Source organism: Camelus bactrianus, chromosome 3 (genome assembly GCF_048773025.1).
Source record: "Camelus bactrianus isolate YW-2024 breed Bactrian camel chromosome 3, ASM4877302v1, whole genome shotgun sequence".
Lineage (NCBI taxonomy): Eukaryota > Metazoa > Chordata > Mammalia > Artiodactyla > Camelidae > Camelus > Camelus bactrianus.
The window spans coordinates 98689884-98706851 of record NC_133541.1 but is presented as its reverse complement, the minus strand read 5'-3'; the positions used below and the strand labels follow the sequence as shown (position 1 = coordinate 98706851).

At 39.2% G+C, this 16968-nt stretch overlaps 1 protein-coding gene across 1 annotated transcript in view; it reads right to left on the bottom strand.

Moving 5' to 3' along the window:
* The window catches only part of CTNNA1 (catenin alpha 1), a 154234-nt gene that overhangs the window by 24669 nt on the left and 112597 nt on the right, over positions 1-16968 (bottom strand). Inside the window, exon 10 of the mRNA XM_074360744.1 lies at positions 4964-5056. Within this exon, the coding sequence (XP_074216845.1) occupies positions 4964-5056 (93 nt within the window). The remainder of the gene's footprint in view (positions 1-4963; positions 5057-16968) is intronic.

Below are 16968 nucleotides of genomic sequence, written 5' to 3'. Positions count from 1 at the left end.
CTCCTTAGCTTGTGGCCACATCACTCCAACTCTGCTTCCAAGAACACATCTCCTTCTCTGATGATGACACCACTCCATCCTTCATATAAGGACCCTTGTGATTACACTGAGGACCCACTCATATAATCTAAGGTAATTTAATCATCTAAAGATCCTTAGTTTATTTACCTCTGCAAAGTTCCTTTTGCCATATAAGGAAACATAGTCACAAGTCTCCAGAATTAGGACATGGACGGGGGATGGGGAGGGTTGTGGCACGCGGGAATCACATTATTCTGCTTACCACAGCTTCCTACGGGATCTGTCTGCTTCTATCCTTCCTCACAGAAGTCCAAGAAGCCTTGTTAAAGCCTAACAATTAGATCAAGTCAATCCTCACTCAAAACCCCTCAATAGCTTTCCATGTAACTCAGAGTAAAAAGCCAAATGCTTTTCCATGGCCCTAAAAGGCCCTGTAACACCCACAGTCCTGTGAGATATTTGACACCCCCTTCCTCAAAGCCTCTATATTTGCTGTTCCCTCTTCCTGGAGTGCATTCCCCTCAGACACCCTCCCTTGCTTACTCTGTCATCTCCTTCTGTTCTTTGCTTCTGCATCACTTTGAGTGAGGTCTTTCTTGACCATCCCAACCATACTATTTAACATACACATCAACATTTGTGGGATGCAGTTAAAGTAGTACTTTGAGAGAAATTTATAGCATTAAATGTTTAATTGCTACATTAGAAAAGAAAGTCACAAATCAATGATTTAAAAGCTTCTAACTTTAGAAACTAGAAAAAGGGCAAATTAAACCCAAAGCAAGCAGAATGAAGAAAAATAATAGAGAAGCCATTAATAAAATACAAATTACCAAAGCTCACTCAAGAATAAACAGCTAATCTGAGTATCATTATATTTATTAAAGAAACTGAATTCATTGTTTCAAACTGTTCCATGAAAAAAACTCCAGGCCAGATGGCTTCATTGGTAAATTCTCCCTAACATTTAAAGAAGAACTAATACCAATCAGACAGACTTTTCAAGAAAATGGAAGACAAGGAAACGCTTTCCAACTTTTATGATAGGGCAATCAGACTTTACAAGAAAACAAAACAACAGGCCATTATCAACATGCAAGGCTCATATAGAGACCACAGTGCTCTGGGAGTCTGTTACCTGCAGACCACTGTGAGAGGGGGTGGAGGAAGAAAGAGATACAGAAAATGCTGAGACACTTTCAGTCAGAAGCAGCTCCTTTGAGCTCTTCTGTGAAATTGCTTTGTAAGAAAAGATCAGAGAATATCAGAAGTGGAAAAGTGAGGTGATTCAAAGGTAGATGGTCCTATGATTGTGAAATAATAGATGAGTGAGAGCTTGAGGCCGCAGACTTCCCGGGCCCATATGCCTTGGATGCTCATTTAAGAGCTATGTATTTTCTCATCACTTATAGACCAGGCCTGTCTGGGTCTGTGCTTATTTGATGCTTGTCAAGCCTGTTTGCCACAAAAATGAACAGCATTCCCACAACACAATGGGAGAAACAGCAGTATGGAAGGTAAATCTAAGGAGGCAGAAAGAAGAACCTACAATTTTGTAAGTTATTTCTCAATTTAGTTAGTGAGAAGTACAAAAAAAGGAAATGTAGTTAAAGCAGTGGCTTCAAATACTTAATTCACCCTTGTGTAGATTTCCAAGAAAGGCCATACATTAATCCAGGCTATATGAATTATTAAAGTGCCAGATTTGTATTAAATGTACAATGCTCATCCCTGCATAATGAGCTAAGAAAAATAAAATATTAAGTGAGATCATCTCCAAAATACCCTCCTCCAAGTTTAAAGACTCAGTTGTTAGAAACTTGCTATTGGTAGGATTTTTCCTTTTGGTCAGCACCAGATGAACAAAAAACTGAAGTATTTTAAGCAGCTACCACGGACTAAGACTTGAATACATCCATAAGCAAGATGATGTTGGGGGTATGGGGGAAGAGAATCAGGTCCTCCCCCAAAACAGCTTGATTTTCCTTCCTTGTAAAAGCATGGGGCTCTTTACTCAGATGGAGGTAGGTCTCCTTTCTGATGAACTGAGTGAAACAGTGCAGCCACAAAGCAGAAGACAATGCAGGCAGAGAGCTGACCTACTTCCTTTCTTACTCATGACAGTAAATCACCAAAAAACGTGGGTGCTTCCCTCCCCGTGCAAGCAACAAGATGAATCCACTTTCAGGTTACTTCCTCTGAACTCAACTTTAATACCTCAAATATTGGGGGTTAAAGTTGCTTAACTGCTAAAAACTTAGCACTTTAGAACAGAACTTCCCATTTCTAAAAGTTAATTTATTGGGTGAACCGAAAGACGGGGAAGAAAACTCCTCTAGGTTTCCATCTGTCATCTCTCCCCTCCAGAAAGGAACAATAAGGTCTAGAAGCCAACTAAACTGTAGGTGGGGCCACAGAACAGCAGCCCCCAGCAGAGGGGCCAGGGCTGCCTGAATGCAGCAGCCCAGGTGCAAGGCACAAAAACAGACTAGAAAAACCTAATACGCAGTCGATACTGTGGACGGCTGTTGACAGTAGCCTCACAACAAAGAAACATACACGTTAAGATAACAACTGTTCGTCTGCATGCTACAGCATATTAAACGCCATCTCAAGCTCCTGGTGAAATAACTAACTAGCCCAGTCAATTTGACTAACTTGCCCAGGGTTTGTTTATCAAACAAGCCAGTGACTCTGGAAGGAAAAACCTCAGGACTAGAACCCCCAGTGCCTGAGATCACTGCCCACATCAAGCTGAATAGTAAGAAGATGGTTCCGTTCTTTCTCAGAGGACAGCCATCAGCTAACTTGAAGGAGAGGTCCTTTAAGCATGAAACTCATGGGCCAGGGTAGGTGGGATGCAGCTCCCAGAAATTTGGTTTATCTTCCTCAAAGAACTTCAAAGCCTTAAATTAGTTACTGATGGTTTAAAATTAAGACTAGTCAGAAAAATATGAATTGCTGACTTCTCTTTAAATATTATGAAAGAGTCAAACTGACTATACTTCAATTTAAAAAAAAAAAAAGAAAAAAAATGAAAGAAACTAGCAGTAACGGGGCTGGCAGGGAGTCACAGCCGCCTAATTTAGAACTGGCACATGCTACCCAGTTTGTCATTACCATGTCTGCAAATGTCCACTGTATTGCCATTACCGAACCGCCCAGCCCTATTTGTGAGCAAGAGTAGGAAGGAGACTAGGTGAGAATCTCAGAAAATAATCACACCTAGAGAAACACCTTTTTATCTAGGACATATACTCAATACCAACTGTGATCTGTGCACTGTCTCTCTAACCCCACATCCCTTAAGGTCTGTGCCAGCAGGAGAAATGAAACTAACAAAGGAGAGGGAGAAAAGGTGCTTTCTGAAGGCAAACTAAAACCTGGGCAACATGGCCCAGCCACACATGATTTATGCACACCATCACTTTCATGAGGATCTACTAGAATCTCCATGTGATTTTTTTTCCTAGGCTTTAAGATCATTTATATAAATATTCTTAGTAGGTGTGATCAGCGTATGCTACCATCTGTTTCAGCTGATATGTGAAAGCATTGTCGCTTTTCAAGCATTTCAAAATCAAATGGAGAACCAAAGGCATTAAAAACAAAGTGCTGAGGGGGTAAAATGGCAAGCTTGAGAAAAGAATGCCAATCTTTAGATCTGCTTTAAATTTATTTCATACAACTCGGTCATCCATGAACTTTCTAGAGGTGATTAAATTCACTATGCTTATCATCTGTAGAGTTACCAACCACTAGCAGACTTCATAACTGGAGTAAAACTGGGGAAATGTCAATCAGATAATAAGGGCCCACAGTTGGTTAATCATATTAATATTTAGATGAAGCAACAACTCTCACTGGCAAACTAATCCACATGGCTGAGAATGAGAACAACTGCACTAACTAAGCCATGTACCAATGGGATCCCAAATTAATAACCAGAATTTACTTATTTTCCCTTGAGTGTCAGGAATTATTTATGTGAAACAGCCAAGGTATTGGTTATAGTATATTTTAAAGTTGGTTGCAGACTTCACAGAAAACTTAATTCCTATGACCTCTATTCCATTACTCCAGTTCCCTTGCTTTATTCCCCTTTATTTGTGGTCACTGCCATCTGGCAGGACATTGAGAGGTAAATTTAAACCTTCAGAGTACGCCCATGACCATTCTCTACTTGGGAAATCATAGGGGCAACCTCTTCCACCAAACCAGCACTTACACTGCTTAGAAATCCCTGTAAAGGGTGACGAGTATCTGGCCATACATACAAGATCAGTTCACCTCACAGGAGGTAAGCAACTCATGGGGCACTTAACAAAGCAACCCTTCTTCTGTGTGCTTCAGTCTTTCTAGAGTCCCACATGCTTAACTTAGCCTAATCACCAGTCTTTCAATAGACCATTATAAATGCAGAGAAGTTCTTAAGCTTTTACTTCAGTAGCTGGTTGAATTATGTTAATATCTGTATCATAAGGCTACTTTAGGAGATTGCAAAGTAAGGCCTCTAGCTCCTGAATCTTGTTCTCTCCAATAAGACTCAGCTACTGGACATCAATCTGATGTGTGGGTGGGGAGCTGTTATTATTTTAGGCTTGTGGCGTAACCATCGTGATTCCAAGACTACCACATGTTGCAGATGGTCCTCCCTTAAGGAAGGTGTAGAATGGCCACTGCCCACCCTCCATTTGCCAGCAGTGGAGAATACTATGCATTTTTAATGACAGGTTAGTAGACAGTAATACGTGAGCCCTGAGGAAGTTATCATTTGATGTTAAACATAAATTTCTCCAAACTGTGTGGACTCTGGATCAGTGTTTTGTCCCTAACACTTCTAACTAAAATACTAAAAACAAAACTAACAAAATAAACCTCATCTCTACTCCAACCTAAACCCAATTTGGTGGTACCTTAAATACTGCAGGTTGTACTTTACCTGAGGACAGAGGGCTTCTAGCTGGCTTGCAGACATTCGAACAAGCTTTACACCTTCCTCATTGTTTGAGATGGAACAGGCCAAGTTGGCAACCTAGAAGAGGAAACGATATAAAAAGGTCTTTGAAGATTCTCTTTCAGCTGCAAAGGAAAACAAACGAATACCTACCCCATCCCTGACCTTTACAGAACAAATGACAAGAGCACCAATGGTGTTTTACTTTTCACAGACTGATTGCCTGCTTATAAGGACAAATTTTTTGGCTCTGTGCTAAAGAAATTATAAACTCATAACACAGGGTCACACTGTAAGTTGGTGGCAGAACCGTGAAAGATCCTAGGGATTTTAACTCACAGGTTTTACATGGGGCTCTAACCTGCCTGAACAGTAACTTCAGAAAGAGAGTCTCCTGGTATGAGCAATGAAATGAGAAAAGCTAGGGAACCAAGGGTACCTGGGAAGACTCATTTGTGCCCTCAAATAAAAATGTACTTTGCAGTTGTTCTTGAAGGAAGGAAATCAAAATTCTGAGTTGCTGTTCTCATTTGACAGGTGAATGGTTGCTTACCCTAAGCCAAGATATATTTTATTTGAACACAGGCTATTTTTCAAATAAAAAAAATAGCATTAACACAACATCAAGATGGACCCAAGGCTATCCTCATCAGAGATGGAAAAAAAAACAGGGATAACATTCCACAGTTAAGAGCAAAACTGTCCTTCAACTGTATTCTCAAAAGCACTGACAGCTGGACTGTTTCCTGAATGATGCCACTTCATTTGAACTAAAATCTTTACCTTCCCATCCAAGTGTCTCAATGACACCACTTATGTAGCCAGAAACAATCTTTCCAAGTTGTATCATACTTCCTCTGCTGAAGCTCTGGCTGTTGCTCTGTAGCCACTGCTACTGTGATCACTTACCCACGTTTCTAAATGAAAAGGTTTGCCAATTCTATTAGCAGTACCATGGACCATCTGAATACACAGCGCTCTCTGATATACATCTTTCTCCCAGATGCAAACTGAGTTATGAATGAGAGGTGTAGGCAACTGAATATCAGAGGCACTTTCTGAGAATTTAAAATGCCAGAGTAAACAATGGCATTGGCAATAACCTTTGATTTTTCACTCCTCCACCCAACTCAAGTACATAAAGGCACAAGGAAAATTATATACTATTACTGTTGTTTACAGGGTTACAGTTAAGGATTATCAGCTTTCAGAAAGACTGCTATCAGAATCCTGCAATGGCTAATCACAAGGAGAAACAAAAGTAGTAACATGAAATTTAAACATAAAAATGCACAGCAAATGAAAACTAAGTCAGAACTTTAATTGCAAGGGCCTTCAAAATCACATTAAAAAGTAACATTTATAACCCCTTCTCAAGGGGGAGGATACAGCTCAAGTGGTAGAGTGCATGTTTTGCACTCATGAAGTCCTGGGTTCAATCCCCAGTACCTCCTCTAAAAATAAGTAAAAAAAATATAATCCCTTAAGGTTACAATTCCACTTACTGGTGTCAACTGGATCTGAGCAAAGAGTCACTATGTAGTAATTGTTCAGGATGACAATGTATAGAGCTGACTGTAGATTTCTGTTTGCTTTAAAATTGCTGCAAAATATGACCTAAACTAAATTCTGTAGAACATAAAACTTTTACGAACATTATCCCTCAAATGTACATTTTATGATGCTCCACTGAAGGAGAAAGTTTAAATTAGATGTGTTCATGAAGCTACAGCTTCTATTGCTTCACTGCCTTAAGAAGGCATTTTGAAAAACAAATACAAAATTTGAAGTTGTTGACTGAGTTAGCAATTTGGGACTAACAAAGATTCCTGCTGAGGTGAGAGGAGTAACACCCAGCACCGCCACCCAACTCCCACCATGTAGGAGGCTAGTCAAGTGTTAGATTCAGGAAGGTCTGTCATGTGTTTGAACCTTCCCCTCTCTACTCTATTAGATTTTAAATTCTAGTACAATTTTGTATTCCCCCAATTTTATGAATGTGTAAAACTCAGAAAAAAATATTTAAATTAAGAAACAAAAGATTATAATAAGTATTATCTACAGATCAGAAACCTGAGAGTGGTATATGGCTAGCACTGAAATGGCTGACTTCTGTCAACCACTTTTCTTGTTTCCTGATACAAATTCTATCAAAACAAAGGTCATGGAAGACTTATTTTTTATTTTAAAACGTTACTTAAAATGTTTCTGATGTACTGTTGAAACAGTAATGTTCTACAAGAGTACACTGCCTGCTTCAGGAGGTCACCCTGCCTGGCCTGGGAGGAGGAAGTGCGCGCCTGTCACTGACAGTCTTCTCCAGATGAATGGGCTTCAATTCACCCTCCAGGGACAGGGCTACTCACTTCTAACAATGACAAATGTGCAAATGCAACAGCTCGACCACAGCTCTGAGAGGCTAACCTCAAACACTAGTGCCAGGCTTGACTGTCATGTAAGCTGGGAATGAAGGAAGGGGCTTCCTAAATACCTCTTTCTGAGGCTTCAGAAATCTGGGATAGCAGTTAATACTGAGACTGAAGAAGATGCTGAAGTCTGAATTAAAAACACTCAGAGCAGCTAACTTCCACACAGAATCTGGCAGAGCTGAGACTCTGCAGAGTGATGTGCAACATCTCTAATTTGCTCCGGGAATAAATTATCATATCTTTGCTACCACAGTAACGTGTGTATTAACAACTTAAACATCTTTGATTCCTGCTTATCTAAAAGGGGGGCTAAGACAACACTATGACTACTAGCTTTGAAATCATGAAGGCCTCCTTTGCACTATTCTGCCTCTTTTAAGTTTGAATCTTGTAGAAAAGCAAAACATTTCAGAAAACTTTCAACTCCCTGATTAAAAAAAAAAAAAAACAACCTAGCCCTGGGCTTTTGCTGGTTTTAGGAGTAGCTCAGAAATATTCTGTACTGTGCAGGGAAAAAAACGGTCACAGCCAGGTTATGTCAGATCAACAAAATATGACATCTGTACATGACAGAAAGGACAACTTTTTAGACATTTAGGAAAGCTCAAGAATTTCTTTGCTTAAATAAAATTTATGAAACAAAGTTCTTTGCTGGAAAAAAATATACCACTATAACTATTTTTCCTCTATTATACATGTGTTGATGGCTTTAAATGAAGTTTAAAATTTAAGTCAAGCCCAAGTTGTTTCCCACTGCCCCATATCCTGGAACCTTTGGAGAAAGACATGAAGAGATTTCTTTTTATTCTTGTTAATAAATTGATGACACTTGTGTTAGCCTATGCCCGCTGTGGAGGTAAAACAAGTGAGAAGAACTGTGGAAGCGGGGGCATTTAAGTCTCAGTAGTGACATCACGACCTAAGTAGCAGGCCATAAAGATGAAGCTCAAAACCTACATCACTTACCGTGTGGCCCTGGGTTAAGCTACCATCTGAGTTTTCTTCTTTAAAATGGCTAAATTCTCTACACTCTCAAAAAGTCCAAAGTAATAATAACTGAACTTTTCCAAACCTGTCATATACAAAGTAAGATGTCCCAACTGCACGTCATATAAATTTCAGAACCACTCAGTTACTTCCAAACCCACAGAGGAAATGATGATGGAACAGAGGTTAAGTTTCCATTTTCCCAATCTCCAGGGAAGGGTGCTAGTTATCTTATTAGGAGGAACAGGATAGTTTACCAAAAAATCAAACACTCATGGGTGACAGAAAAGTTCCAAATTGGACTGTGATAATGACTGCATAATTCTGTAAATTTGGTAAACATCATTGAAATTTATACTTTAAATGGGTGAATTTTATGGTATATAAATTATACCACAAGATGATGTTTTAAATAAAAATGCAGGTCAAGGTGGGAAGGGTACAGCTCAAGTGGTAGAGTGCATGCCTAGCATGCCTGAGGTACTGGGTTCAATCCATAGTACCTCCACTGAAAAATCAAATAAATAAACCTAATTACCTCCCCCCTGCAAAAAAAAAAAAGAAAAAAGAAAAAATGCAAGTCAAAGCAGGTGAGTAGTTAAGGAAAATTAGCAGAGACTAGAAATGAGAAAGCAGAAATTCTGAGAGGTAGGCAAGCACTGTTTATGTGGGGGTGCTCTGTGATCAGAACTTGGGTTAACTGCAAACACCATGGCCCTTGCAAGGCCCTTGCCTTAGATGAGAGAATCTGCGTAGAGCTGGGACAACCAGAAGGCAGCAAACTTAGTGAAACAGTGAATTAAAAAAAAAGTCAACATGAGGAGGAAAACGTAGGATACTCACCAACATAAGCCCTAAGCATTCCCTCAAGGAGAAGAAGAAAAGAAAAGGCCTCTCCTTCTGTAAATTCTAACCAAAGGCTGGCCCTCCTTAGGGGTTTAGATATAGGAGGTCATGTATTAGCAGTATCCATAAGCAACTGACATAAGTCAATATAAATGGAAATTTTCTCTGATGGAAAGTAATTTAAACACAGGCCTCAAAGAATTCCCAAATGCAAAATGTCAAGAATGTAAACTCACAATAAAAAGTGTAAGAAATACACAAGGAAATAAGCCACTGTGAACAAAAGCAAGCAAAAGAACTGTGTAATCAGATCCATGACTGCAGATACTCAAATGATAGAAAGTGGAATATCAAAAAATATATTTATTATATTAATAGAAATAAAAGAAAGTATACAAAGTATAGAAAAGGAAAAACACACTAAAAAATGACTAGGCAGAGTTGAGAAGGATCAAAATAGAACTTAAAGAGGAAAGTAGTAGTGCCTACCATTTCTAGAAATTTAAAATATCAACCAAACACTGCTTAAAAGAGAATCACTAACCTGGAAGTCAAAATGAAGAAATTACTCAGGAAATCAAAGAAATTTTCATGACATGGAAACCATAAAATAAATTCAGAGACACTTGAGATAGACTAAGGTCTCCTATTCAACTACAAAGATTTCAGAAGGAAAGAGAGGGAGATTGTGGAAGAGGCAATACTGAAAGAGGTAAAATGGCTGAAAATTTTTCAGAGTGGATAAAACATATTTTCAGATTTTAGAAGACAAATTCTAAGCAGAGTAAACAAAAAGAAATCCATATCCTGACACACTAGAATGTAATGAAGATTTAGAACAAAGACAAGATTTTTTTAAACAGCCAGAAAGTAAATACAAATTATCTACAAAGAAAGCTCAGCAAGACTGACAGCTGACTTCTCAAAGGAAACAATGGATGCCAGAGACAGGGAACTGGTATCTTCAGATCACTGAAGGGTAGCAGCAGGGGCATCATCCTAGGACTGTACATCCAATAAAATTATTTTTTCAAGAATTAAGGCAAAATAAAGACACTAAAAGCAAAAACAGAAACAATCAGAGAGCATTTACTCCAGACAGATCTTTCCTGCCCCACGAAAGGAGTTTCTAATGAAGATGCTTCAGGAAAAAAGGAAGCAATCCCAGAAGGAAGGTCTAATATGCAATAAGAAATGGGAAGCAATGAAAATATGGTACCAGGTTGATGCCAACTTTAAAGCAAAAGTTGAAATAAGCAAATAAAGCAATATCAACAGTGTCTAACTCCTGGGCTAAGAATTAAGAAAACCAAAATACTGGACAACAATAATATTTAAGTTAGAGAATGAAGTTAAAAAAGTCTAAGATTCTTATATTGTTTCAGAAGGAAGAAAAGATACTGATTAACAACAACCTTTGAGTTAAACATACATGCTAAAATATCCAGAGTTGTTACTAATAAAACAATAGAGTGTATGGTTTCCAAGCAAGAGGAGGGAGGAAAAACAGAAGGGGGTGAGGGGACCCAATCAATACAAAAAAGGAAAGAAGTGTTAGATACAGAGGAAGAGGGATGGAAGCAGATGATTAAGAAGGGGAAAGTGAGAGAACATAAATCCAATGGTAAACTGAATCCACACTGTCACAATGGTAATAAATGTTTATGTACAAAACTAACAGTTTAAAAAAAAAAAAAACTGCTAACCAGAACAACAGTAATTAAATGTTTTCCAAAGGATACATTTAAAATATTAAGAAACAGAAATTCTGAAGATTATTTTAAAAAAGAAACAAAGCTATATACTGGGATGATTAGGAGGAAGTCCTAGATTCAAAGACTCATAGCCTGCTGTTCTGCTAGTATTGTCAATGGGAGATGAAAGCCACATATGCTGAATTAGCCCCTCACCAGATCACAGCTGTTTGGATCTCAACTCAGTGTCGATTCAATATTATGATCTTGCCTTTTTTTTAGGGAATTTACAAGGAAAAAAAATCATGTGGAATGTATTACTATTTTTATTATCAAAATTGTTGAGGACCCTATCTATTTAATCATTAACTGTCCCTTCTGTAAAAGCCCCACGTAGGGATTTTTTTTTAAACATTTTATTTTTAGGATAGGCATATCTCCCATGATAAAATGGGCATATTTCCTCCTTTCTAACAACAACGACTACACAACTGATTGTGTTTCATCCTTTCCTCCATGCTACCAGGAAGTACAGTGCCACAACCAAACTCAAATATGGCAATAATAGTTCATAATTGTCTGTTATTTCTCTCCTAGGTCCTGATTTCCTGCATCTACCTTATTTTACCTTACATGTTTTTGTTCAAAATAAACCATGCCAAACCTAATTTTTGGAAGAGGCAGGATATAAATACATCTATTAACAGTATTAGAAATCATGAATTTACTAAAACATCAAACTATTTCAAACAGATTGTCTATCTGATATTTTAAAAAAAGGCTATCATGTGTAGTTTACCACTCAGGTGATACTGTAATCATTTCCATTTCCATGTTATTATATGGACCACTTAAAAAGTTCCCTATCTCAGTCTAACCTCCTGAATAGTCTATCAGTAAAGCCAGGAAGGGTGCATGTCTAAACATTAGTCCCTCAGCTCTTCTGATGAGGAAACAGGAGAGCCTACACTCTTTTCTGAAGCAGGGCCAGAGCTGGGCAGAGTGCTTCCTTAATCATTCCTACCAATGTTCCAAAAGAAAAGAATCTCGATGCTCCTTGAGAACAAAATTCACCCATCACCTTCACTTGACCATACCAAAATCTGACTAGGTGGTTAAGTTCAGCCAAAAAAGCTTATTTCGGGTCAAGGTGTTAAAACAGTACATGCAAGACATTTTCTTCTTGCAGAGGCCCACACATCTGAATTTAAAGACCCTTGAAAATGTGAGAAAAACTAAGCTCAATATGCTAAGGAAATCCTTCTGGAATCCAAGGTCAGCACTCTCCCTCAAGAACACCTGCCTGCTTTAGTGCAAACATCCTACAAGTCCTGGAAAATTGAAGCTTCATTTAATTTGCCATTTGCAAGAATTTCAGCTTACAGTATTTTACAGAGGCAATGAGAAAATATCCAAGATGTTACAGGTAGATCGTATAAGGTCAATGTTTAATTCAAATGCTCCTTACAGAGGCTTCTTCAAGGCCACTTTACTGCATATTATCAGCACATCACAGAATAAAAGTTATAATGCAGATCATTCAATTTGCAGTTAAAATATACATTTCAATCCAATAAAGCCATACTCTATGAAGTCCTGGATAATGGGAAATGCTTGGGGTGGGGTGGGGGGCCCAAGTAATGATAATCCAGTTCAAAATCATACCAGTTACATTTACTTTTTGGTTCTTAATTCACAAGGCAATGAACAAAATACTATCTTACTGTAGCAAGTTCATTATAATAAAAGGCCCATTTCAATACACTGGGGCTGAGCAGAAAGGGGTACTAAATGATACATAGTCTTTATAGGCAAGATTTTGTGAAATGTGTTTTTCCTATTTCATTCTCAATTCGTGAAATTGAAAAAAGACCTAGAAGAGAGCAAAATTAGAAAGGGAAAACAGATTGTGCTTTAGCTATTAAGCTGCTCACAGCAAAGGAGGTAGGCAAAGAATGAAGCAATTAAAGGACACATGGGTGTTGCATTACTGACAAAAAGGTTAGTATTTCTGACAGAAAATAATTTCTTTCACCTCAATACACTAAACTGAAGAGCAACATAAAGAAATCATTAACTTGATATGGGCGAGTCAAGTATAAAAGGTGTTACCGTTACCATGAGGCACAGCCATGCCCTTTCATACACAGGTGACAGAAAAGCCCTCACTGCTAGTTCCAGAAGAAAATGAAGAGAAGTGACACCCAGATTACTAATACTGACCCTCAACTCCTGTTCCCCACTCAGAGGCCTACTCACTACCTCTATATACCCTTCGCATGAAAAACGGGGATTCAAGACCACGTGGGGAGGTAATGGACCCCACTGACAACAACAGTCAGAGGCAGTCAGAGGTCCTAGCCAGACCCTGAGAAATTAAGAGCAGCCTCACAGCAAACACTGTTATTTGCTTTCCCAAGTAAAATCACAGTCATTTAATAAGGATCCAAAAGGCAGCAGGCACCACATAGCCTTCCAAACACTGCATCCACACAGAGGGAACAAAGAAATTCACTTCTGCGTATAAAACCTGAAGAGTCAGTAGGTGGTTTTTATTCTTGAAACTAATTTTGTATTTCCATAATGTGGTATACAGAGAAGGCACCATAAAAGGTTTCCATTTCTAAGTGGATGTTATCCTTAATACTATTCAGAAACTAGAAATACACTTACCCCAAATTAAATGAACTTTTTATACTACTTTTTTTTTTTGGCTTGGGCATGGGGTGGGGGAGCAAGAAAAAAATTAAGAGATTCATAGCTAGCTGAACAGCTAACTATATACAAAGATCTGTGCCATCAAGAGAATGAATTCTTGTGGCAAGCTGAAAGGTTCTACCCTATGCTTTGTCTTAGACAATATTTTTTAAACATCATATTGGATAAAAGGAGAAGAGATAATGCTTATCTTTTTTTTTTTTTAAAGAAAGAAATGACATTAAGTTTGGAAGGGTCTGTCAATAAGAGCAATGCCAGCAACAGCCCTGACAAGGACAGAACACTAGACTGAATCTAGGAAGTTTATACTAGGTAAATGTCAAAACCACAGAGAGAGCCAAACAACCAATTGCACACACACAGACCAGAATGAAGTAGATGGGACTGAGCAGCAGCACCTCCGGAGGCAAAACCCTGGGTCTGGCTGACTATGAGCACAGTGGGAAGGACACGGTGAAGTCACTGCCCAAAAGGATAAAGCCAACGGAAGCCTTGGTAGCTCCATCTGAATCCACCTGCCCCTGAAGCAGGAGTTCAATAAAGGCTGCCACTTGAGTGGTGAGCATTCAGAGAAGAGGGAGACCGAAGAGAGCCTCTAAAATACCTGAGGAAATCATCTAGACCACTGCTGTCCAACAGAAGTACAATGTGAGTTGCGTAAGAATTTTTAAACTTCTCAGTAGTCACATCAAGAGGTGAAATTAGAAAAAATATTTAATCTCAAGATAATACATTTCAACATGTAATCAATAAAAAAGTTAATAAAATATTTTACAATCTTTTTCTATACCACACCTTTGAAATCAAATCAGGGATGTATTCTGCACTTACAGCTCCTCTCAATTCACTCGTGTGTAGAAGTAAAAAGATGGACAGGTACAGTTCTGGAGAAGGAGACTGTGGCTCCCCATTCCTAACAACCAGAGAATTCCCCCAGTGGAATGTGCTGCCTCTGGAAGAAGGGACTTTCCCACTACAGAAGGAGTCCAAGAAAGGCTAACTGTCAATACATGGATATTAAACAGGTTATTTACATACCATAGGGAGAATCAATGAATTCTATAAGAATCACTCACTACAAAGAGAAGGACCCAAGTGCCTGGAGAGAACAGAAAACCTGGCTCCTGAGGGGCAAACCTCCAGGTAAAGGTAAAACTCAAATAATGCAGGGAGCACCAGATAAGACAACTGGTAAATCACTGGATAAATGGCTACAAACAGGATCTAGATAAAGCTGTAGGAAACAAATCTGCCCTGTCTAACTAACCTCTTGTATGTGGTATTTATGGCTAGGTAGCAAACTAGCTGAAAACCATGCATTCCACATACCTTCAAGATGGGGAGATGCTGAATAATAAAGAATATCTGGTCTTTGTCCTGGATTCCTGGGAGGGAACTTCTAAATCCTTGAAAGGTTTCAGTAGTGATAGGAAGGGCTTTCTTATTCATCATTTATGCTAATGAAGTAATTCCTGGTGAGCCCCTATACATGCTAGGTTAATGAGATGACTGAGGATGGGCAGGCCACTAGGCCAAACATGTGATTGGAGGAATGGGAGCTTTCAGGAAAGCCCAAGGTCTGGGGAAGAAAGATTCTATCAATCATACCTACATAATGAAATCTCAATAAAAACTCTGGACACTGAAACTCAGTGTAGCTTCTGACTGAACCACCAACGTGCCAGGAGGGTGATGTGCCTTGATTTCATGGAGAGAGGGCAGGACACTCTGTCTCTGAAACCTTCCCACACTTCACCATATGTGTCTCTTAATTTGGCTAGTCCTGATTTGTATCCTTTACAATAAAATGCAATCATAAGTATAGTACTCTCCTGAGTTCTATGAGTTGTTCTATCAAATTACTGAACATGAAGTGGGCCATGGGAACCCTCCAAATTTGGAGTCAGCTGGTCAGAAGTGCAAGTGGACTGGGGACCCTCTAACTTACAGCTGGCATCTACACTGAGGGCATCATGTCCTTTACCTGTGGGGTCTGTGCTAATTGCAGGTGGTTAGTGGCAGAAATGTATTGTAGTATTTTAGGAAGACAAACATATCTGGCAGAATTCTCAGTGGCTGAAGAATCTGAGACCTTCCTTTCTGCCAGAGGCCTATTACCACCAGCCCTTCTCAACTTTCACACAACACTCTTCCTTCCTCTAAAGCTCCAGGAAAATTGGCAAATGGCCCCTGAAACAAAAGTTGGCCTGTAGACATTTACTCTGCTTAAGAGGGGGAACTAATGAAAAGAAAGCAAGAAGTCAAGAGACTAACAAAGCGATTACAAGTCTTTTACCTTTGCTTAAAACAACTCTCACTCATTCAGTGTTTTATTATAATACAAAAGTACTAGTGTGGGGAGAAGCCTTGTCACTGAACAAAGTTCTGCCTCAAATTAGGAATTTCAGGCTTCTACAACACTTTAAATTTCCTTTTCATGCACAGAGGCAATTACATATCCTAGTATCTCTATTACCATAAATGTAATTTAACTGTGTGCAGGATGGTACTACAAAGCCTTTGGTTATGGCTCAAGCAATGAAAAGTCCTGTGTCACTTAATATGTACATATTATGTGTGGAGGATGATGGGGGTGGAGGGCATAGAAAGGGGAGAGAGGTGAGAAAGGAGTCAGAACTGAGCTGCCACAAGGAAACTCTGAACTCTAAGGGGCCCTTGGTTAGTTCAGAATGAAATAAAAAGTATAAGCATGGACAAAGTTCCTGGAGCAAGGTCTCCAAAGCCATGAGGTCCACTGAGTGCTTCTCATTGGGCATAAGGCTTCCACTATGCCAGTAAGCTTGAGCAGCACAGCCCTCGTGGGAGGGATACACGTTACTTAACCTTTCTAAGCCTCAGTCTCCTTACCTGAGAAATGTGGAAAGTACACTGTATCTGCATATACATGGTACACAGTAGGGGCTCAGCCAGTGTCAATTATGTTGGATAGAGAGGCTGAAGACTGCACAGCAGGTCCTTATAAAGGGCCCTCCAGCTGCAGTACAGACAAGGGCTCCCCTGTGAGGTTTAGCCTGCCATGTCCTTTCAGACAGCCCTACCCATGACATTACTGCTACCTGTTACCCAAGGCAGTGTCTGTGCTTCCTGCCTCACAGGCACACTTTCTAATATGTAGTCTACTTACAAGAGGCTGGCTTCCTGAAGACAATCTTGTACATTATACCTCATGAAGTCATGTGACTTTTGTGAACAAAGTTATACTGAATGGAGACACAAAATGAAACTCTTCTGATTTTAATTCCAAATGGCAGAATCATTACCTCGAATAGCAGACTGACCTAAGTATTTTGTACAT